This window comes from Oryctolagus cuniculus, chromosome 11 (genome assembly GCF_051225735.1).
Source record: "Oryctolagus cuniculus isolate XC-2025 breed Fujian yellow rabbit chromosome 11, ASM5122573v1, whole genome shotgun sequence".
Classification (NCBI taxonomy): domain Eukaryota; kingdom Metazoa; phylum Chordata; class Mammalia; order Lagomorpha; family Leporidae; genus Oryctolagus; species Oryctolagus cuniculus.
In genome coordinates, this window is record NC_142877.1 from 64,693,907 (window position 1) to 64,717,323 (window position 23,417).

Sequence of the window (23,417 nt, forward strand, 5' to 3'; positions counted from 1 at the left end):
TTATGCATTCCCTATTGAAATAATTCTTCAGGATTGGCACTAGATACAAATTTGTATACATGTAGCCAAATATTCATTGATAAATGATTTCTTTAGAAACAGTCCCTATAAAATTTTTATGTCTTTTTCCAGGTTGAAGATTTAGAGAAGACAATCTTTCATAAATATGTTTCATTTACATAAATTTTAGTTATATATGTTTATCTTCATAATTGTTAGGCCATTCACAATAGTTACTTTCATTCATCAGGAAACTTCTTCAGGCATGATTTGGACTTGTAGAACTTTTGGATAAGTTAGTGTTGTAGCAGGGGCAGTTCAGATATCTATTTTGGTGAAGTGCTTTCCTGCTGCTGCAAGTGTTTCTACTATAGTTTTCATTCATTCAACATACCTTTGTTAAGCTGGGTAGCCATTGTACTAGATCCTGGGGTAAAAGAGTGAGTGAGACATAGACTTTGTTCTTAAGTGCACTGTAAGTGATTTCAAGGTATAACATTAGCCCAGATAAAGGACTATTAGTTTTTTGAGGCACTGAGGAACTTGTAATACTTAGAAGATATGCTAAAGTGAGTATCAAAGAATAAATAGGCATTTCTTATCACAGAAGAATATTCTAAGCAGAGGGGAAGTGCATGTGAAGACTCAGTCTTAATACATTAAACTAAGGAAAATGTCTTAAGATTCCTAATTCTGATTAAAGTGTTCTTTTACTACTTGCAGTTTCTCATATAAAATTATATATGCAGGTACAAGCAGAGAACCACAAAGCCACTTAGAGAAAGAGACTCAGTCAGTTCTACTTAATAAATAATTGACTTGTACGTACAACAGCCTTTCTTACTATTCCTAATGAATCAACTTTTTAGTAGCTTGTATCCTGGAAATTCCAACCATTCAATCATAGAGGTTAAATTAAAGAATGACAAAATGTCTACCATATACTAAATTTGTATTTTAGTTATTTACCCTTAAATCTTGAAATTCTCATAACAATTTTTGCATAACAACATGCAAAGAGGACATTAAACATTTAAATAAAAGTCTAATCTTTTAACAAGTACATTTACCTGTTGATTAATGCAATGATTTTTTTGAACTTTCTGTTTTGCTTTAAGAATTGGAACTAGTGGTACAGAATCTTTCTCTTCAATTTGATTAGCTTTGTTTTTAACATGATATTGTAAAATTCTACCCAATTTTAGGACCACCTCTAGGCACAATGATAAAATACATATGTGGCTTAAGATATATATGTGTTTTATAAAAGGCACATTGCTTCATATCTGAACTTCATCTTATTGGTGATGAACTGTAAGATTTAGTTCTGACACTGAAGTTTGGACATTTGTCAGTTTCATGCAGTTGAACTGTAATAAATTAATAGAGGTATTACTCCAAATAACTGGTAGATGTGTCACAAAATTTATAAGCAACCCCAAAATAGCATGCTTACTGTTTATATAATCTATTTGTTTTTCAAGATAAATTCATGTACTCATTCTTTGCTAGAAACAACCATGTATGTTAAGAAAGTTTAAGTTTTGTTCTATTTTACTGTCTAGAAAGCATTGTGAATGAAAGGTCTTCAAATAGGCACAACATATGTTTTGTGATTTTTTTTTTTATCCATATTATGTAGCACTCAAGGTGCCTTACTGATTAATAGGGAAGTTTCCTATCTCTACATATATGAAAGGAATTGCTTTGAAACTGACTCATCTGATAGGAAAATTATATCCATGCAGTAGAAGAGTCTTTCAACTAGGTGCTTTAGAATTCAGGTTATGGTTTTTATTACTAAAAATTATGTAAATTGTCATTATTCTTGAAAACATTATGTTTAATGGCAACAAGTCCAGGAGAACAATTTTCTCACCCTTGTCAAAGATGTTCATATTTCAAAGGTAGCCTCATATGGAAAGATCAAATAAATAATTGTATAATGTAATTATGAAAAATTTTTAAACACTGACTTTGTCCTGCCAGAATTCTGGCATACAATACTGTTATAATATCACTTGGAACATGGATATATTTTTGTTTTACTTTTATTCTAATTATATCTTGAAATTTCTACCCAGAGTCAGGAGAGCTTTTAATGTTCCTACTGGTCTTCATATTATTTTAAAAGCATACTTTATTCTAATGTAATGATGTTTTCAGAATGAAGGAGAAAAGTCTGGCATCACCTTAGTTTTGTTTTTGTTTTTTTACTTTACTTGAGAGACAGGTGGAGAATGAGAGCTCCCATCCACTGGTCCACTTACCAAATGCCCATAATGTGTGGTGATTGGCCAAGTTGAAGCTGGGAGTTGAGGATTTAATCCAGGAACCCACTACCTAGGCAATCACCACTGTCTCCTAGGGTCTACATAAGCAGGAAGCCACAGTCAGGTGCCAGAACCAGTTATCAAGCCTATGTATCTCAGTGTGGGAACATGGGCATCTTAAACACTAAGCTAAATGCCTGTGCCACCCTAGTTCGTAAACTATCATAATTTGTGTATACAACAGTGACTATTGAACTTTTGTATTAGTATGCGTTGTAAAATTTGTTAGAAAAATGTAGCCTGTGAATTTCTTGAAATACTATGTTCAACAAAAGTAGAATGCTGTTTTAGCCCCATTTCAGACTAAATTGCATAAATTTAAATGTTGGTTGTGATGTCATCGCATGTATTATAAGCAGTTATCTATCATCAGAACTATCTCTGTTTTGTTTAGTTTGTAGTATTGAATTATAATTAGTTGCAAACCAGCAGTGTCACTGTGAAAATTGGTACTGGTATCTTTTTCAAGGAGTTCTAAAAAATCAAAGTGGAGGCTTACTGCAAAGCAGATAATGGGTTGAATGAAAGACGTAAGAGTGGGAAAGTTTTTAATAAGTTCTGCCCTTCCTTTGGTTTAATATTCAAATAGAAGTGCTTGAAGATACTTTTGAGATGATTCATTAACAAGCAAATACATCTTTCCCACATTTGGTAATATTCCATTCAACAAGAATTTAATTGAGTACTCTGTGCTAAATGTTGAAGTAAAAAGAATAAAAACCAGGCAGATAAATATATGAGTAAATATAAGCAAAAAAACCATTTTTATTAATCATACATTTATCGTACACATGCTAAGTGCCAAGTGATACATGGTACTCAGTGGTGAGGATGTAAATATAAAAGCTGTCATGGAGGTCTCAGTCTATTTGCCAAGGCAGACAAACTAAAAATCAGGGTTGTAGTACATTATAAATTTAAGTGCTGTAGTAAAAGTGACCACTAAGCAATATGGAAACATACAGAGGAAATAATATAAGAGAAACTTTATAGACAAGATGCCCGATGTCAGTGGGCTGTTAGAAGTTGGTAAGGCAAAAAGAGTACATTTTCAAGTATACAGAGTAATGGTGCAAAATCACAGAGTGACAGAAGTATGGAGTTCAAGAAACAACAAATAATCAAGTAAGGCCAGATATGGATAGAAAGGGAAAAAAGATTGGCAAAGGATGAATCTACATAGGTGGGCAAAACACAGACCCTTCTAATTATCTGGGGTTCTAATCTAAAAGCATGCAAGGACCATTATCTATAGCAAGCAAGTTACGTGATTTAGATGTACATTTTTTTTAAATCACTCTGGATACTTCTGGAAAGCTAAAAAATATTTCTGTATACCTGAAAGCTCTTTGCAAAATCAGGATACATGTGAATAATTAAATAAAAACAAAGTTCAGGAATCAGTCTTATTGGAGCCAATACTGTGGCACAGTAGATTAATCCTCTGCCTGCAGCATCGGCCTCCTATATGGGCACTGGTTCTAGTTCGGCCTGCTTGTCTTCCAATCCAGCTCTCTGCTGTGGCCTGGGAAAGCAGTAGATGTCCCAGGTGCTTGGGCCTCTGCACCCATGTGGGAGACCCAAAGGAAGCTTCTGGCTTCTGGCTTCAGATCAGCTCAGCTCCAACCATTGCGGCCAATTGGGGAGTGAACCAGCGGATGGATGACCTTTCTCTCTGTCTCTTCTCCTCACTGTAACTCTACCTCTCAAATAAATCAATAAAATCTTTAAAACAAACAAAAAAATCAATCATGTTTGTACAACTTGGTTCTTTGAGATACTTGGTGAAGCTATAAATTAGATTCTTTGTGTGATCATATTAACAGATGGGAAAATATGTTCTTATATAACCTTGAACTAATAAAAAAAGATTTGAAAGCTAATTGATGGAAATTACTATCCAAAGTCCCCTTTGCCAATTGATTATGTGATATAGATCCTATGTACTAAATCAGGTAGTAAATGATAGAATTTATACTCCATGTAGCCATCATGTATTCTAGATTGCTTGTGCTTCTCCTTAGTGCTGAGTTCATAATTACAAGGATATTTAGTATAAAAGAAGACAAAATGAAACTCAAAAGGAGTATTATAGATTGAGTGTTGTTGAGATATAAAAGAAGTTAGGAAGAAAATTCAAAAGTATCGCTTTCACTGCTTTCCTTTTGCTTACATAAATAATTACTTTTTACAGCTGAACACGATATATTAATGACTCTTAAGGCCCTTATTGCTTACCCTAAACATTTTAACTGTTTATATTATTTTCATTGCCTAAAAGATATGTAACAAATTCCATGATATTAATAACAGTGCTCACTTTTGTCTGGAGATAGGGGTCACTACCAATTTAGGTACTGTTTAAAAAAAAAGTTTATTTATTCATTTATTTGAGAAGCATAGTTACACACAGAGAGATGGAGAGACGAAGAAGTCCTCCACCCACTGGTTCACTCCCCAAAAGGCCACAACAGCCAGAGTTGGGCCAGTCTGAAACCAGGAACCAGGATTTCTTCCAGGTCTCTCAGATGGGTGCAGGGGCCCAAGCATTTGGGTCATCCTCTACTGCTTTCACAGACCATCAGCAGGGAGCAGGATCACAAGTGGAGCAGCTGGGTCTAGAACCAACACCCACAGGACAGAGGCAGAGGCTTAACATACTACGCTACAGTGCCAGCCCCAAAGAAAATATTCCTAAATAGATATTATGATTATTTGAATGAAGCTTATTTTGGTTTATAATTGAAATACAAAACAGCCCCAGAATTCATCTCAAAAGACTAAGTAAAAATTGAATATGCTTATATTGGAGTTTCAGATAAACTTCGGTGGTATATAGTTGTAGTATATAGCATTTAAGTTATATGTGAACACAGCTGGTTGAATTTTCATATCTACCAAGCCTATTGATTTCCTTTAATATAAATTTAAGATCACATAAATGTGGGTTTTTACTGTTTTACATGCAAGCAGCTAGTTTCGCTGCCACTTGATTCTAAGATAAATATCTTACTGTAGGGGGCAAAAAAGTTAGCTAAATGTCTGTGCAGTCATGGCACATTCTAACCATGTAGTTGACAAAACAATATTAGATTTATATTGAGGTCAAATTTTATGGTAGCATCAACTTAAAATTATTCCATCTTGAGATTAATATGGGAAAGTTGTACTTCTACCATGTGCTTTAAGTACTAAATTATTCAAAATGGGAAAGAGTTGCAGAATTAACTTACTCAGTTTTAATTTTGTAATACAAGAAATTTGGACTATTAGGATATTAAAGAACTGAAGAAAGTAAGAACACACCAAGAGTTCAAGTAACTTAAGTTTGTTTCCTAGGCCCAGCTAGTCTGTATTGTCCCTTCTAAAAATGGTTGGCCAAATGGAGTTTAAAGACTGCTCTTTTATAACCGTAATTGATGGTGGAAGCAGTAAATATGAATGTCCCTTTATTTTCTTGGGAGGTCTGTTCTATGACCTCCTGCAGATACCAATATCTGTGAATGCTCAAGTCCCTTATATCAATTGTGTTAGAATTACTATCTTTGAACATTCTTCCTGTGTACTCTAAATCATCTCTAGATTACTTTTAATACCTAGTACAATGCCAGTGCCATATAAATAGTTGTGCTTTGTTTAGAGAATAACGGCAAAAGTCTGTACATGTTCAGTAGAAATACAGGTGGTTTTTTTTTTCCAAATATTTTCTATCCATGTTTGTTCGAAGCTGCGCTTTCAGAACCTGCAAATACAGAGGACCAGCTGTGTCTTTATTAAATTTCATACCTGCACTATATCTCAGTTTTTACCAACTCAGGCTAATTTTCAGGTATCTGGAGTGAGTAGACAATCCATAATTTCTACCAGTGAAGTAAAAGAAAGAATGAGAACTCTGAGCTTCTCTCTCAGTTAACAGGTAGTTTGCTGTGGTTCAAATTAATGCAAATTTTACAGAAACAAATATTAACATTTTTATTTACTATAAGTACTTGACTTGGAATTTGGGAAATGAATAGTTTAGTACATCATTTAATCGTTTTTTGACCAGTTAACTTATGTATATAAGAAACCAGTTAAGTTTTTCTCTGTATGCTACAACAAATCAATTTATTTCCTTCTTGATTTTAACATGTCTTAAGAAAAGTATAGGTATGGTTACTTTTATTTGAAAATACATTTTATTCTTTGCAGTGTTTGAGCAACACACCTCCACTTACGGAATATTTCCTCAATGATAAATATCAAGAAGAACTGAATTTTGACAATCCCCTAGGAATGAGAGGTGAAATAGCTAAATCTTATGCTGAATTGATCAAGCAAATGTGGTCTGGAAAGTTTAGCTACGTCACCCCAAGAGCGTTTAAGGTTAGTGTTGAAATTGCACTCTCAACAAGAGTTATATCATTCCCCTAGAAGATGAAAATCGGTTGATGGCAGAGGAGCTGGGAGAATAGTACCTGTTATTTGAACAGTAGTCTGTTAGCCTCCAAAAGAAAACAGTGCATGAATAGTTAGGCAGTATAAAATTTCAGGGTCCATGGATAGGAGAGGTAGCTAGTTTAAAACATATATTTCTAGGAAGGACCTGAATCATGGGGGACAGTGGTGAAAAATGATTGAGAAACACTGATATGGTGAAAGAATCACCACTGAGAGATAGCAATAGTATTTACATAGCTGTTTCAGACTACGGTACTCCAAAGACTAGGAAAATTGTGTATTATAAACAAATATTTCTGTTACCTCTATGATATTCATTGTCTTTTTTACACATAGAAACTAAGCAGGAAATGTATAGTTTTTTTCTACTCACCCAGAACAAAATATTACCAAATTTTAAGTCTTCAGTATAAAACTTTGCCATAATTTCTCCTTGTTCTTTCTTTAAGTCACCATTTTTTTGCATCTTGTCGAATAGTTACTTTTAAGATGATTTTAGATATGTAATTATCTATATATGAAAATGTGGCAAGGATGAGAACTTGTCGTTTATTTTCTGTCTAGCAGAGGTTTACAGGAGGAAGCAATAGGAAAACCTAGAGGTGAGAATTAAAAACACCCAGAATATACTTTGACAAATAGTGTAACAGCAGCTAATGACAAATAAATCTACAACCAAACAAATTAATACATTTTAAGAATTTCATGTATTGGTCTATTTTGTTATAGATAACACTTCATTGAGTGCTTACTAGGAATGCAAAACAAAATGTAATGTGTGTGTGTGTGTGTGTGTGTGTACTGTCAATTCTCATTATTCACAGTAATTATGTTCTGGAATTAATAAGTATTACACTGTTATTTCCAGGGAAAAAGGGTTTGATTGTACCAAGTCCCTGGTCACAACATTTCCACCAACCAGTCAGTACATAATTTGGTTTTATTTGTATTTCTATTTAAAGATGTGTATTTTAAATAAAATAAAATTTGTTTTATTCCTTATATATATATTGTTTATTCCTTAACAGTGACTTCATAGCCAGTAACACTATAAATCATGCCTAAACAAAGCTTATCTAACATGTTTTTCCATAAGGCACATCCTAGTCATTTTACATTTATGAACATAAGTCAACACATCAGTGCTATGTTTAGGAACCATGTTAAACACTAAAATTACCAACAATAGCAAGAACATACATATAAATATAGAAAAAAAAGTACCAAATAAGCCACAAAAATTATATTCGTTTATATCATGACAGCTGAAATTAGAAGGCAAGTTCACCTTCTTTGAACCCAGCTGATAATGTGCATATCAAATGAGTCAACTTACTCCCTAAGAATATTCAAAACTTGACCACAAAATATGTCACAAGTTGATTTTAAGGTTATAAACAAATTTTAACAAACAGGAGAATAAACACTGTGGGATTCATGAATAATGAGGATCAGTTGTGTAGTTTTTTAAAAAAAAATCCTATGCCTAGCTGACTTTGGTTTTATTTTTGTTATAGACACAAGTAGGACGTTTTGCACCTCAGTTCTCTGGATATCAACAGCAGGACTGTCAAGAATTATTAGCTTTCCTATTAGATGGATTACATGAAGATTTGAATAGAATTAGGAAAAAACCATATATACAATTAAAAGATGCTGATGGAAGGCCAGATAAGGTAAATAAGGTAAATGTTATTGTCACTGTTATTTTAGTTCTGTGGTACCGCTTTGTAATTTGTGTCTGTTTTCCAAATAGGTGGTTGCTGAAGAAGCCTGGGAAAACCATTTAAAAAGAAACGATTCTATCATAGTAGACATATTTCATGGCCTTTTCAAATCAACCTTAGTTTGTCCTGAGTGTGCTAAAATTTCCGTAACATTTGACCCTTTTTGTTATTTAACACTTCCATTGCCCATGAAAAAAGAACGTACCTTAGAAGTTTATTTAGTTAGAATGGATCCACTTACCAAACCTATGCAGGTGAGTAATGATTACTTTCTTTTTGTTACTTTTATGAAAAAAAAAATAGAGTTGAATCCTTATTAAAAGAAAATCAGTGTTGAATCCTTAATAACAATTCAATAATAATGTGTATTTGTGTAAGGTTTTTATAAGCCAAATACTTTGCAAATAAGTATGACATTTTAAACTCTTGAAAGGGTTATGAAGGATATCTATAAAGTATCCTTATGTCATATATAAACAAAATTCTCAGAGGCCTTTTCTCATCAAAAAAAGAGATGGTTTGGTTTTATGATGTTGGGATAAATGTTAGATTGCTAAGATTAATAATATAGTATTTTCTGTATTTTCTAACTTGGACTTTTTTTGATGTTAACTGTAATTTTTCTTTTCCTGGTGGCTATCAGAAGTAAAGCTAATGCTACACATTTAAATTCATGATGCGATAATAGCATATTTAAATACTTGTAATTTTTGACATTTTAAGGACTTAGAGAAGAAATAAAAATTTATACAAAAATTAGTTATTTGAATAATGCTCTAATTTTAAATACTTTAATGTATCGCATGTTTATTTTATGCAAAAACCTTGTGGACATTAGTGTTGTCCGCCTTATTGCTAGTGTTATAACTGGATTGTTTTACATCATATGAGCAAAACTCTGTATTTTTTCCCTTCTTTATTAATCAGTTAATTCTTTTTTGATATTTAACCCATCCTGGTGAAAGAAGGACCTTCTTCTTCTAGCTTCTATTCCCCTAAATTCTATTATGGCACTTAGCAAATTTTATTATGACTTTTGGTTTACTTTTATCTTTTCTCTCCTAGACTAGGAGTTCTTTCAAGATAGGGATCTTATAAATCTTTATTTGTAACCCTTGTAACTTAGATATTAATGGAGGAGAACTCAAAAATTTTATTGATGCAAATATTTTAAGTACCTATTGAGTATAAAACTCTGCTCCTAAATAAGACAGATATGATCCCTGCCTTAGAAGTTTGTTTTCCGTGAGTCTTCAGTTCCAACAAAATAGCTCACTTTGTTAATACATAATAGTCATAAAATTTGTGTGAAAGTTATGCTTTCAACAAAACTTTGATCTTACCATTGATTGACAGAAGTATTTGGGTTTATTAGCAGTAAGGTCAGAATACATACAATTTTCATTAAACTACAGCACTTTCATTCAAAGTAATTAAGTCTAGTAAAGACTAGTCATGTACTCAGTTAAACAAATTTCAGCCATTTCTTTTGCTGCTGCTTTTTATTTCCTTCCTGAATTTGTCAAACTAGATACCTTCAGGTCAGTATTTTATTGGGTAATTTGCCCTTTTTATGAGTAGAACTGATAAAAATCTGCTTTTACTTTCAACCAAAGGAATTTGTGCTCACATTTCTAAAATTATACCCTTTAGGTCAGAGAAGGGGACTGTCTAGCTGCTGGTGGTATAAGGCTTGCTAAATCTGCCAAGGCAACTGCAGGCAGGACTCAAAATTCAGTAAATCTGTAGCAGGCTAATTTTAAGTTGATCATTTTGTATGGCCTTTGAATTTTTTTTTTTTTTTTTAAGGACTAGAAATCTTGCTATAATCCAATAAATAAGGATGAGTTTTCAGGAGAAAAAAAATTGTAAGTAGTCATTAAGAGTTTAAAATAGCAGAATGGAGCAATTTCAGATAATGATGAAGCCCACAAAGTTGACTGTGGTTCAGTGCATGTGTAGGTCTTTGAATTGAGGAGCCAATAAACAATAAGGTTAGGATAAGTCATCCTGTGGATAGTGACAAGATTGGAGGCAGACATTGTGAACCAAAAAAATCTGAGTGAGCAACCATGAATTCACTCTCTCATCTGTTTTTTTTTTCCAAAGTAATAGTCATTGTGATTTTCTTTTCTGTTTTTTAGTACAAAGTGATTGTCCCCAAAATTGGAAACATACTAGATCTTTGTACAGCATTGTCTGCTCTGTCAGGAGTATCTGCAGATAAGGTAAGATATTTCTGGGGTTAAATTGTTTATGATGGGCCGGTGCCGCTGCTCACTAGGCTAATCCTCTGCCTTGCGGCGCCGGCACACCAGGTTCTAGTCCCGGTTGGGGCGCCAGATTCTGTCCCGGTTGCCCCTCTTCCAGGCCAGCTCTCTGCTGTGGCCAGGGAGTGCAGTGGAGGATGGCCCAAGTGCTTGGGCCCTGCACCCCATGGGAGACCAGGAGAAGTACCTGGCTCCTGCCATCAGATCAGCGCGGTGTGCTGGCCGCAGCGTGTCAGCCGCGGCAGCCATTAGAGGGTGAACCAACGGCAAAGGAAGACCTTTCTCTCTGTCTCTCTCTCTCTCACTGTCCACTCTGCCTGTCAAAAAAATAAAATAAATAAAAATTTTAAAAAAAATTGTTTATGATGGTGTTTAGTTTCTCAGTATTGTAAAACCAGCTAAATAGAAATTTATTTCCTTTTAGATGATAGTTACTGATATATACAATCATAGATTTCACAGAATATTCGCTATGGATGAAAACCTTAGTAGTATTATGGAACGGGATGATATTTATGTGTAAGTATAAAATTTATTATGCAAAGTATTAAGAAAAGATCAAACAAGGTAACAAAATTTGAGAGTTTATGATCAATTTTGTCCTTGTAGGTTTGAAATTAACATCAATAGGACAGAAGATACAGAGCATGTGATTATTCCTGTTTGCCTAAGAGAAAAATTTAGACACTCAAGTTACACCCACCATACTGGGTCTTCACTTTTTGGCCAGCCTTTTCTCATGGCTGTACCACGAAACAATACTGAAGATAAACTCTATAATCTCTTGCTTTTGAGAATGTGGTAAGTGTCATGCAGCTCTACATTGAAAAAATAAGTACGAAAATAAAATATAAAATATATTATAAAAGTAAACATACAAGATACTATCAGAATATAATTAGACAAGTCTATTTCAGCATTTTTTAATCAGGTAGCAATTTTAAATTGTAGTGCAATCAACTTGCTTAGTCATATAAGACACACTACTGAGGTAATTTCAGACCTAAAAAGTATGAAGTTTTTTAGCTATTTTACACCAAAAGTTTATATTTGGAAGAAAATATAAACTTACGACTGCTATACATATATATTTTAAAACTCATACTATTTTTTTTAAGTTGAGAAATTACTTGCCACAGCCTTAACATATTTAAGATGTGAAATTGTAGAAGTATCAGATTAATTCTGTATAATGACAAGAATAATTTATTAGTTGCACTTGTACTTTAAGTTTGAATTTCTTCTTGAATTACTGAATGTAACAGTATGAAAAATATTTGTTTTATTGATGGAAAGGAAACTTTTTGTTTGTTTTTGGTTTTTACCTTTGTAATATGATTGTGTTTGATTTCTGATTTTATTTAAGCCGATATGTCAAAATTTCTACTGAAACTGAAGAAACCGAAGGATCCCTACACTGCTGTAAGGACCAAAACATTAATGGGAATGGCCCAAATGGCATACATGAGGAAGGCTCACCAAGTAAGACTTTCCTGTTAACTTATAAAAATCTTTTCACTGAGATTATTGCCTCAGAGAAAAACATATGAAGATGAACATTAATGAACTTAAAAATATTTGCAAAAAACTTAAAATTGGAACATTGGGTTTCTTTTTAAATTTGTAATATCTAAAATAGGTGAAATGGAAACAGATGAGCCAGATGATGAGTCCAGCCAGGATCAAGAACTTCCCTCAGAGAATGAAAACAGTCAGTCTGAAGATTCAGTTGGAGGAGATAATGATTCTGAAAATGGATTATGTACTGAAGATACTTGCAAAGGTCAACTCACGGGACACAAAAAACGATTGTTTACATTCCAGTTCAACAACTTAGGCAATACTGATATCAACTACATCAAAGATGATACCAGGCATATAAGATTTGATGATCGGCAGCTTAGGCTAGACGGTAAGTATTTCTGAAAAATTACTTAGAGATGATTTTTTTTCAGTGAAAAAGCCACGAAATTCATGCCTGTCATGAAAAATGCATTGTCTAAACTGTTAAACGAAAGGCCTTCTTATCTAAGTAAAATGCATGTCAGTGTTTCTTAAATGGAAATTGAACTCATGCTTAAGCTTTTATCTTTTTTTAAACTCTGAAAATATTTCAGTAGCTCAGTAGCTTGGAAACAGCTATTTGCCTTAATCACCCAGTGCTAGTGTTATTAGAAAAGATTGCTGTTATTTACTATGACACATATCCTAACATTAAGATATACTAATTTTAACACCAAGTAATAGTAAATTTAAAGAAAAAATATTTTTTCACCTTAGAAAGATCTTTTCTTGCTTTGGATTGGGATCCTGAATTGAAAAAAAGATATTTTGATGAAAATGCTGCTGAGGTAAGTCATTACTCACTCCTTCTTACCTCTTTATTTTATTTTGATTACCATAGCTAATCATATTGTTTTACTATATTCACTTAGTTCTATCTACCAAATATGTTTATTTTACCATTAAGAAAAATCATGAAATACAAAAGGCTTTGCAAAAAGATCTTTTTTTCTTAAGGTACAGAGTTGGTTTTGAACATGGATTCTGTTGACATGTTTCAGTCATCCAGATAGTTATACACAGGAGTTATTTAGATCTGTGGAATAAATCTAAGTTGACCTAAGATTTATAATTCTTTTGAGAAAGTTTAGGAGTTTTCATTATTATTCATAGTAAGATGGTATCACTAAAATGAGTTTTGTTTCATTTGTTCTCTTAACTCAAGAAATACTTCTCTTTAGGATTTCGAAAAACATGAAAGTGTGGAATATAAACCTCCTAAAAAACCCTTTGTGAAATTAAAAGATTGCATTGAGCTTTTTACAACAAAAGAAAAGCTAGGTGCTGAAGATCCCTGGTAAGAGGCAGAGTTGAATATTTGTTTCTAATCATTTTTCTTAAATATTTTAAATTATAAGCATTTCTTTATAATAAGCTATAGTGTATAAAGAGAGATGGTTATACCTTTAAAAGTGTTATTACAGAGTTAAGCTTTAATCTCATTACTATATCTTTCATAATAGCCATTTACTATTAATAATTAGTTTTAGTAGCCGGTGCCGTGGCTCGCTTAGCTAATCCTCCGCCTGCAGTGCTGGCACCCTGGGTTCTAGTGCCAGTTGGGGCGCCGGATTCTGTCCCAGTTTCTCCTCTTCCAGTCCAGCTCTCTGCTTTGGCCCGGGAAGGCAGTGGAGGATGGCCCAAGTGCTTGGGCCCTGCACCCACGTCAGATGGGGAGTGGGTATCTGGTTCCTGGCTTTGGATCGGCGCAGCGCGCCGGCCATGGCATCTATTTGGGGGGTGAACCAGCGGATGGAGGACCTTTCTCTCTGTCTCTCTCTCTCTCACTGTCTAACTCTGCCTGTCAAAAAAAATTAGTTTTAGTTACTTTTTTCCAAGAATTTTTAGCTTTGTAATCATTTTTGAAAGTTTTTAGGAAAATTACGCTATACTACAATATTTCAAAAAATTCATGGAAATCATATCATGAAAAAATAATTGGCTTGGACTTCAGAATTCAGAAGGAAGGGACCAAAATAAACTTGTCTTTAATTCCATTTTCTGTGACTTTTTAAAATATCCTTGCATTTTTTGGTATTATTTTCTTAGTGCCCAGAAGTTTTAAAGTTTTCTAGTGTCTGTATTTTAGCACAGATTTGTAATACGTACATATCTTTTTAACAAGCATACTAAAAGGTAAATAGTCTAGCCCTCATAATTTCTTTGAATATTTATTTGCATATTAGTTATATTTAAACCCGTTTGGAAAGCATATTGAAGATAAAAATGTTAACAGGAGTTGATTTCAGCCTAATACCTATTTAGCATATGCTAATTGCTTACCAAAAAAATACAGAACTTTTCAAACATTTTTTTCATCTGTTGTTCTCTTTAATAAGTACTGTTTGTTTGTACCTCTATCAAACTTTAAATATTTCTTTTCATTTTTTAGGTATTGTCCAAACTGTAAAGAACATCAGCAAGCAACAAAGAAATTGGATTTATGGTCCCTGCCTCCAGTACTTGTGGTACATCTCAAGCGATTTTCTTACAGTCGATACATGAGAGACAAGTTAGATACTTTAGTTGATTTTCCTATCAAGTAAGTTTTGATTGTACTTCATAAATATTGAACAACTCTGTTTTCAAACTTACTCAATGTTTTTTGTTATCTTTTAGAAAACATCAGGCACTATTGGATCCAGTTTCTATTTTTTTAGTTTTTTAGTAGTTATAACAATTAGCAAGGACCAGTATCTCTTAGAGACTTTCCAAATACCAAATTAAAAAAATATACTTTTTCAGGCCAGGGCTGTGGTGAAGCGAGTTAAGCCTCTGCCTACAGCACCAGCATCCCATATGGACGCCAGTTCATGTCCCAGCTGTTCCACTTCCTATCAAGCTCCCTGCTAATGTGCCTGGGAAAGCCCTGGAAGATGGCCTAAGTCCTTGGGCCCCTGTACCCACGTGGGAGACCTGGAAGAAGCTTATGGCTCCTGGCTCCTGGCTTCAAACTAGTCAAGCTATAGCCATCAAGGCCATTTAGGGAGTGAACCCAGCAGATGGAAGATCTCTCTCCCTCTCTGTAATTCCACCTTTCAAGTAAAAAAAAAAAAAGTATTTTTTAAAAAAATACACTTTTTTTAAAAAAACCTGCAGTAAAACTCACTCTATTTTCATTACCTTATTTGTTCATTTGCATATTTATAAATCTATGATACTTTATAGGACTTAATGGTTTTGTTCTAGGAATAGTTTTATAATTATCCATCAGTTATTCCTAAATGCACTTTTTTAAAAAAATACATTTATTTATTTGAAAGGCAGAGTTACAGAGAGAGAGATTTTCTATCCCCTATTTCACTCCCCAAAAGGCCACAACAGCCAGGGCTGGGCCAGGCTGAACCTTGGAGCCAGGAGTTTCTTCCAGGTCTCCCACATGGGTGCGTGGGCCCAAGTACTTAAGCCATCCTCCACTGCTTTCCCAGACACATTAGCAGGGCATTGAATCAGAAGAGGAGCAGCTGGAACTGGCACACATAGGGGATGCTAGCATCACAGGCTGGCTTTACCTGCTAAGCCACAATGCCAGCCCCCTAAATACACTTTTCAGAAAACACTGAAATAGTATGAAAACAGAATAATCAACTCATTTAGAAGGAAGACACAGTAGTAAAGTAAATCATCTCTGTTTTCTTATCCTTCAGTTTTCCTTATTGTATTGTTTGAATTATATGTGTGTGTGTATATATATATATGTATAGAGAGAGAGAGAGAGAGAAGTCTGGAGACAATATCTTTTTAATATACTTTTAAAAAAAAAGTTACAAATTCAGAAGGACTAAAAGGAAACTTGTCTTCCCATTCATTTAGTCATCCAACAGGAAAGACCGCATCACATTATATTTTGCAACAAAAACTTGGTACAATCATTTTACAAAAAGAACATGTAGCGATATCCTTCCGTATTTTTTATTATTAGTGCACCAGAATTTCCTTGATAAAGTTAGTGAGTAGACAACTGCTGAAGGCAGGTGTGTATACAGAAGTGACTGGAAGAATATAATGTGTAATTGAAACTATTACTGTATTGCTCATTCTAATATCTATAAATTGAAACTGTTACTTGAGCAAAAGCAGAGGCATTTTCTCTTTTGCAATATTATTTGTAAGCCACTAAGGGTTTCAAAGCTAAAGCATTTTGACCATGTAAGTGCAAGAAAAAAAAAAAAACAAAAGGAAAACAAGAATTACTGATGTGTTTACAATTTAGAATCATTACTGCTTTTTAATGATGCAAGAATGACATCAGAAATAATGACATCATTTCTATTTAGTCATGTTTCAGGTTCATACACAACAGGTATGAAAAGTCACTCCCATTCAAAGAATGTTGCCCATTTCAGGCATATAGGTCATCAAATCCAGGAAAATGTAGAATAAAAATTGAGGTTTGATATATTTAAATTCCTTAGAATTTCTAAGAAATTTGTTTTTCGCTGTTTATTTTTCTTATATAAATCATTTTTTTCTTTCTTTTTCTTATTTAATGAATGCATTTTTACATAGATACAACTTTAGGAACACAGTCGTTCTTTCCCCCATACCCCCCACCCTGCTCCCTTCCCACCTCCTATTCCCTCTCCCATCTCCTTCATTGTAGATCATTTTTAGTATGACTTCATATATAGAGGACCATCTCTGTGCTAATCATAAGATTTCAACAATTTGCTCCCACGCCCACACACAACATATAGAGTACAGTTTGGAGTCCATTAAACCTAGATGATAAAAGCTGATAACTTTTTCCTGGTATACTGAGAGTTAAATATATTAGCATGAAAACATGAATCTGAATAATAGCATTCAGTAGCTTATTTTTAAATTCTAAACTACTAAACAAATATTTGCCAAAATTTTCAAATGCCAGGGTACATGTATGATTTATTATACAAGAAATTTTTTCTTGATAATTTCTTTAGTAAAGTATACATATAGATGAGAGTCAAAAACTAATAGAAAGGGTTAGAATTCATCACATTTTAGGGAAAACATGAAACTAACCTTATTTTTTTTTTAAACAGTGACCTGGATATGTCAGAATTCCTAATTAATCCAAACGCAGGTCCTTGCCGCTATAATTTGATTGCAGTCTCCAACCACTATGGAGGAATGGGAGGAGGTCACTGTAAGTTGACAGTTTACCTTACCTAAATCATAATATCTTTTTTCCTTGAGATATTTATTACTTCTTAAAGATAAGTCATCAGATGTCCTCCATATAGTAGTTGCTCAATATGATGGCTATATTAATCAGCTTTTGCATCAGATGTAATCATATTACTCAGTTCAAGACACAAGAAGGAAAATTGTTGGTACATTAGTGCCTTTTCTTCTTCATTCTTCTTCTTCTCTTTCTAACATGTTTGATGCATGTGCTCTGGTAAATCATATTTGTTTATTTACATAATTGATAATGTGTGATTAATTTCAGTACATATTTTTTCTTTTGACATTTTTCTTAAGACTTCTCCATGTTATTTTGTGTCCATTTAGTCCATTATTTCTCACCACTCACAGTTTACATCAACCATATTTTATCTCTTCACTTACCTCATAATGAACATCAAAATTACCTTTAACTCTACACTCTCCTATTGATAGATCCTCGTGTTGAACCATCTTTACATTCCTGGGTTATAACCTACTTAGGTATATGTGTTTTTTGATATACAGTTAAATTTAGTTAACTCATTTTATTTAGGATTGTTACAGTTTCATGGGGAAATGATCTTGTTATTTTCTTATGCGGTTAGGAGGATGTTTTATTCTTTTCCTCTTTCCAGTATATTTTCCAGTATATTTGAGAATAGTGGTTTACAATACTCTGCTTTATTTTTGTCCTTTTTTCATTATTTTCTTTTAAATCACTCTTCCCAGAGGTCTGTTTTGTTAATCTCTTCAAAGAATTGGCTTTTCATTTTATTAAATTTTTCTTTTTGTTATTGTATATGTCTATTCTCTCATTGATTTCTTTCCCTCCTAAATTATATTTTTTTTTCCTTTGGGTTTGCTATATTACTGTTTTTCCAGCTTCTTGGACTGAATGCTTAGCTTTTGCTTTCCATTGTATTTCCTACTCAAAGCTATAAATAAAGCTTTAAATTTCTCACTAAGTACTACTTTAGCTTTGTCCCATGAATTTTGGAATGTAACATTTTCATTATTTTTTTTAAAGATTTATTTATTTGACAGGTAGAGTTTCAGACAGTGAGAGAGAGAAAGGTCTTCCTTCCATTGGTTCATTCCCCAAATGGCGCCACGGACTGCGCTGTGCCGATCCGAAGCCAGGAGCCAGGAGCTTCCTCCTGGTCTCCCATGCGGGTGCAGGGTCCTAAGCACTTGGGCCGTCCTCCACTGCACTCCCTGACCACAGCAGAGAGGGGCAACCAGGACAGAATCCAATGCCCCGACCGGGACTAGAACCCCGTGTACCGGCGCCACAGGCAGAGGATTAGCCTATTGAGCTGTGGCGCTGGCCTGTGGTTTTGTTCTTCATTTTATTACATAACTATTGGGAGCATTATTTATATTTTATTAGTCTAGTTTGAGGCTTTCATGGTGACTTAATAAATGGTTTCTTTAAATTTTTTCATGTTTAGAATATATATACACATATACACATATATTCCTCATTTAGTAGAGTTCTGTACTTCTCTAATGGTTTAAGCTTACCAATTTTATTTAAATCGTTACTCTCTCCAGTTATTTTTTATGTTCATCCTGTTTCCTGAGTGGTATTCACCAGGACTCCTATTAAAGTATTTCTTTATTTGTTTCTCCCAACAGTTTCATTAGTTATTACAAGAGTAATCTCATTTTGTATTGCCACTTTTATCAGGATTTAAAATTTTTTTTTTGCTTTAGATATTACAAGTGTTACTTTAGCTTTCTTGTATACCATCTTTTAACTTGTAAACTCTACCTGTTTGCTCAAAGTATATCTTCTAAAGTCACATTGTTAGATCTTTTCATTCAGCCTAAGAATCTTTCTTTTACTTTGTAAGTGTAGAATCTATTCTTGTCTTGAGTTCAGATTCACAGCACACAATAGGCTTCACCCAGCACCAGCTTTACTTAGATTTAAAAAAAGACATAGGACAAGAAATAATACAGAATGCACAGAACAGATTGGCAGAGGTGATAGGTAATTGGAAGGAGAGATATTAGGAGAGGCCATTCCCACTTCTATTTTCAGTTCCTCACCAAGGTTGATTTTTACTCATTTGAGAGGCAGAGAAAGACAGAGCTCACATACAGTGGTTCACTCACTAAATACCTGTAATGGAAGGAGCCAATGCTAGGAGCCAGGAACTCAATCCAGGTCTCCAATGTGGGTAGTAGAAGACCAATTACTTGAGGCATCGCTTGCCTCCTAGTTGGAGTCACAGACCGGAGCTGGATATTCAACCCAGCTACTCTGGTGTAGTATGTAGGCATCTAAACCATTAGACTAAAGGCCTGTCTCTCCCAACAGAATTTTTCAATATTGCTTCACTTCTAATTCAGCTGGTTTGAATACTGCTGATTTCTGTGACAGAACCAGGCAATGACTGTTCAAAATGTGAAATGTAAAAGCTTTCTTCTAATCTGCCATCTCATTGCTGCCTCTGGCACACATTCTGCACACTACAGCTATCTCACATGCACACATATATTCCAATATGAGTTCAGTCTGGTGTGCCTTTAGTCTCTCAACAGGGCTTTCACAATTTTGTTGTTGTCAGTTCCTTTAATGCTAGGCTCCTCTGTATCTTCAGTGGCTTTTCTCCGTAGTTGATTTCTAGGGAGAGGAAACCAAAAGCAGGTAGAATATAAGACATTTCTTCCTCATGGTGGGTGCTCCATAAATATTGTTTAAATAAACAACTTAGAATTTAAACTATTATGTTCTTTTGGTTGGTTGGTTGGTTGGTCTTTTCAGTTATCTTCTGATTACCAGTAGAGCTTCACCAAAAGTAGAAGGCTAACAAATCCATGCTTAACTTCAGAGTGATTTTATTTCCCTTTGAATGTCACACAGATGGGGAACTTAGTAGAATATGTTGCCCTTTGATAGCAACCATATCTAGGATAACTACCTCAAATTCTTACATCTGAAATGAAAAGAATAGTTTTTGTTGATGGGCAGAAATATTTAGAAACCATACACTTTTTTAGAATCTATGACAAGGAATAATTGTTTTGAAAACATTTTCTACTTTTGCTTCCTCAGTTATAGGGTTGTTTATAAAAAGCATGGGATGGTAAAGATGGAGTATTTTCTTTTTCATTTAAAGGTAAAGCAGATCCTTAACAATTGTGCAGATAATCTTTTTCTGCACTTTTGTTAAAGACTGAAAAATTCTGTAAAAATAATAAAAAAGAGTAGAGTTGTCAAGGATACTTCAAAAAGTTTATGGAAAAATAGAATAAAAACCAACTTGATGGATGGGCATTTGCTCTAGGGGCTGGATGTCAGATAAGAAGACCAGATAACATAAAAGACTTCCTAGGTTCAATTACTTATCTCTGGCTCCTGATATTAGCTTCCTGCCAGTGCAGATCCTGGAAGGCAGCAAGTGCTGGCTCCAGAACTTGGATCCCTTCCACCCGCAAATTCCCAGACTTCTAGATTCAACCCTGCCTAGTCCAGTCAATTGTAGGCTTTTGGAGTAGTGAACCAGAGAATGAGAGCTCTGTTTGTCTGTGTCTCTCTACTTCTTGAATAATGTTTTCTTAAAAAAGAAGATAAATTTATTTTGATGCAGAAAAATTTTTGAAATCCTCTATAAAGGGTCTTCAAAATGTTCATGGAAAATGCATATTAAAAAAAACATGCATGGGTTTCAAATTTTTTTTGCAACAAAAATCTCATGTTTGTAAATTGATAACCACAAATTGAAAGAATTCCCCCATCTGGGATAAGCTGAAGAGAAGCAGGTTTCATGGTACCATGGAGGCCAGACAGAAATATAACATGTGAATTAAGAAAGTAGAAACTTAAAAATGATCCTTGTAAAGCAATACTTGGAACAAAAGGTACCTAAATGCTGTTTTCATATTCATTTTAGTGAAAAGGGAGTATTATACCATCTATATGGGGGAAGTTGTTTATAATTTCTGCTGATGAAGTACAGATATTTAGTCATTGCACATATGTACCTGAAATGGTATTTCCAGAAACATTTCTTCCTGTTAACAACCTCCCTTTGCTGTCATTCTTGGTAACTCAAGAATAGACTTGCCACATCTTTTCTTAGTCTTAATTCAAATTCAAAACTTCAGCACAAGCCAATTCAAAGTTATATTCATTTAAAATTCATTGCCTTTTATTCATTTTTATAAATTTCTATAGATGCTCCTGTTAAGTTACTGGTCTAAAGCTGCAAACATGGGTTTGTCCTGAGTACATTTCAAATTTTATAAGGAAATATGGGCTATTTTTAGTATGAAATGTACCAAATGATAAAAAATAAATAGTAAATAAACTTGGTTAGAGAAAAGTTTTTCACCAAAACTTACCTTTTAGTTTCCTTTATCCACAAATTTTTTGACATGCTTAATACATAGTAAGCACTAAATAAATGTTAATTACCATTTGTTGTATTTAATGTTGTTACTCTGTGAACTAAAAACTAATAAATCTGTTCTGTTTTGCCCTGGGATGAAAACAATTTCAACCATGTCTTAGGCATCTAGATGTTAGGAAATTATTCTAAAAACCTTTCATCATTAGAATCAATCGATGCATATGAATCAGTCTTCAAATATTAGGTGATTACTGTGTAATTTTAGTACATATTCCTAATGTAGATGATTATTATGGAGTTTTGAGGGTTCCTCAGAAAACCGTAGATCATTTTATTTTTTCATTAGATACTGCTTTCGCAAAAAATAAAGATGATGGAAAATGGTACTATTTTGATGACAGTAGTGTCTCCACAGCATCTGAAGACCAAATTGTGGTAAGTATGTCTTCTGTTTTCTGGGAATCATGGAATCTGCTGTTTTAAGGAGTGAATATAAATTAATAAAAGAAACCCATGGTTACTATAGTCTGTCTGATAGCAATTCAAGTAGCTAAGAGAGATGTGTTCTGATTTAAAGAAACGTAAAATTGTCTCCCCAAAGTGAAAATTTTCAGGTAATTTGCAACATGAATGGAATTATATTTTCCTTTGGAAAGTAGATTCAGTGCTAAAACAGAGAAAAAAAATCTTTTAATTGCCTTACCATACCCATAATCTGTAAACTTTTATCCTGCCTTATGAAAAGAAAGCATTTAACTTCAGAATGACATTAGACAAGAAAACTTACAGGTTTCATAAAAATTAACCCTTGTATACTTCTTACTTTGATATTCTTTGAGCATTTGAAAAATAGTTAATATCTGTTCACACTTAAACCAGTTTATTACCCATAGCCTGAACAAAAGATTGGCGTTGCTGTGCTTCAATCAGAGCAGATATTTCCCAGATTTTAAATGATGGCTAATGACTGCAGTGAGTTCTAAGAATGCTAGAAATTGCTTATCTGATAAAGGTTTTTATTTTCCTATAAATTTTGCATGTCTATAGATTTATTTAACTTATTGATTACACTATTAGTGACAGAAATGTAGTATCTGCTCATTTTTTATTGATGGAAGGAACACTTACTCCTTTGTCTCCCAAATTTATTGTACATTCCTTAAGGGCAGAGAGTAAATTTTTAAGATATAGTGCTGTAAAATCTTCAACTTGTTTAAGCAAATAAATGAACTTTTAAGCCCAACTATTGCTGTAGATGTAATCTCTCATTGCATGAATAGTTCTGAAACAATTTTGAGCTGTTTTTCCCTCCATGCCACTCCCTTTCTCTTCCACAACTTCTGTCTCTCCCTCACTCTGTGTGCCCTCACTCTTATGTATGTGTTGCTTAATGGTGAAGATACATTCTGAGAAATGTATTAGATGATTTCATTGTGTTAACATCATTGAGTATACTTACACAAACCTAGATGGTACAGCCTACCGCACATCTAAGTTATATTAATCTTATGGAACCACCATCATATATGCAGTCCATCCTTGACTTAAACATTGTTATGCAGCACATGACTA

General features: G+C 33.8%; 1 protein-coding gene across 13 annotated transcripts in view; it reads left to right on the forward strand.

Annotated features, from left to right (window-relative positions):
• Window positions 1-23,417, forward strand: part of USP15 (ubiquitin specific peptidase 15) — a 126,189-nt gene that overhangs the window by 97,821 nt on the left and 4,951 nt on the right. For 9 of the 13 annotated variants that reach the window (XM_070052558.2, XM_002711302.6, XM_070052559.2 and 6 more), the window contains 13 exons: window positions 6,525-6,698; window positions 8,291-8,449; window positions 8,530-8,754; window positions 10,645-10,728; window positions 11,195-11,289; window positions 11,380-11,571; window positions 12,137-12,252; window positions 12,410-12,682; window positions 13,051-13,121; window positions 13,515-13,630; window positions 14,726-14,875; window positions 17,358-17,461; window positions 22,192-22,280. In XM_070052558.2, coding sequence (XP_069908659.1) covers window positions 6,525-6,698; window positions 8,291-8,449; window positions 8,530-8,754; window positions 10,645-10,728; window positions 11,195-11,289; window positions 11,380-11,571; window positions 12,137-12,252; window positions 12,410-12,682; window positions 13,051-13,121; window positions 13,515-13,630; window positions 14,726-14,875; window positions 17,358-17,461; window positions 22,192-22,280 — 1,848 coding nt within the window. Of the gene's footprint in view, window positions 1-6,524; window positions 6,699-8,290; window positions 8,450-8,529; window positions 8,755-10,644; window positions 10,729-11,194; window positions 11,290-11,379; window positions 11,572-12,136; window positions 12,253-12,409; window positions 12,683-13,050; window positions 13,122-13,498; window positions 13,631-14,725; window positions 14,876-17,357; window positions 17,462-22,191; window positions 22,281-23,417 lie in introns of all 13 variants that reach the window. The other 4 variants (XR_016216163.1, XR_007919692.3, XR_016216162.1 and 1 more) reach the window with 1 other exon arrangement.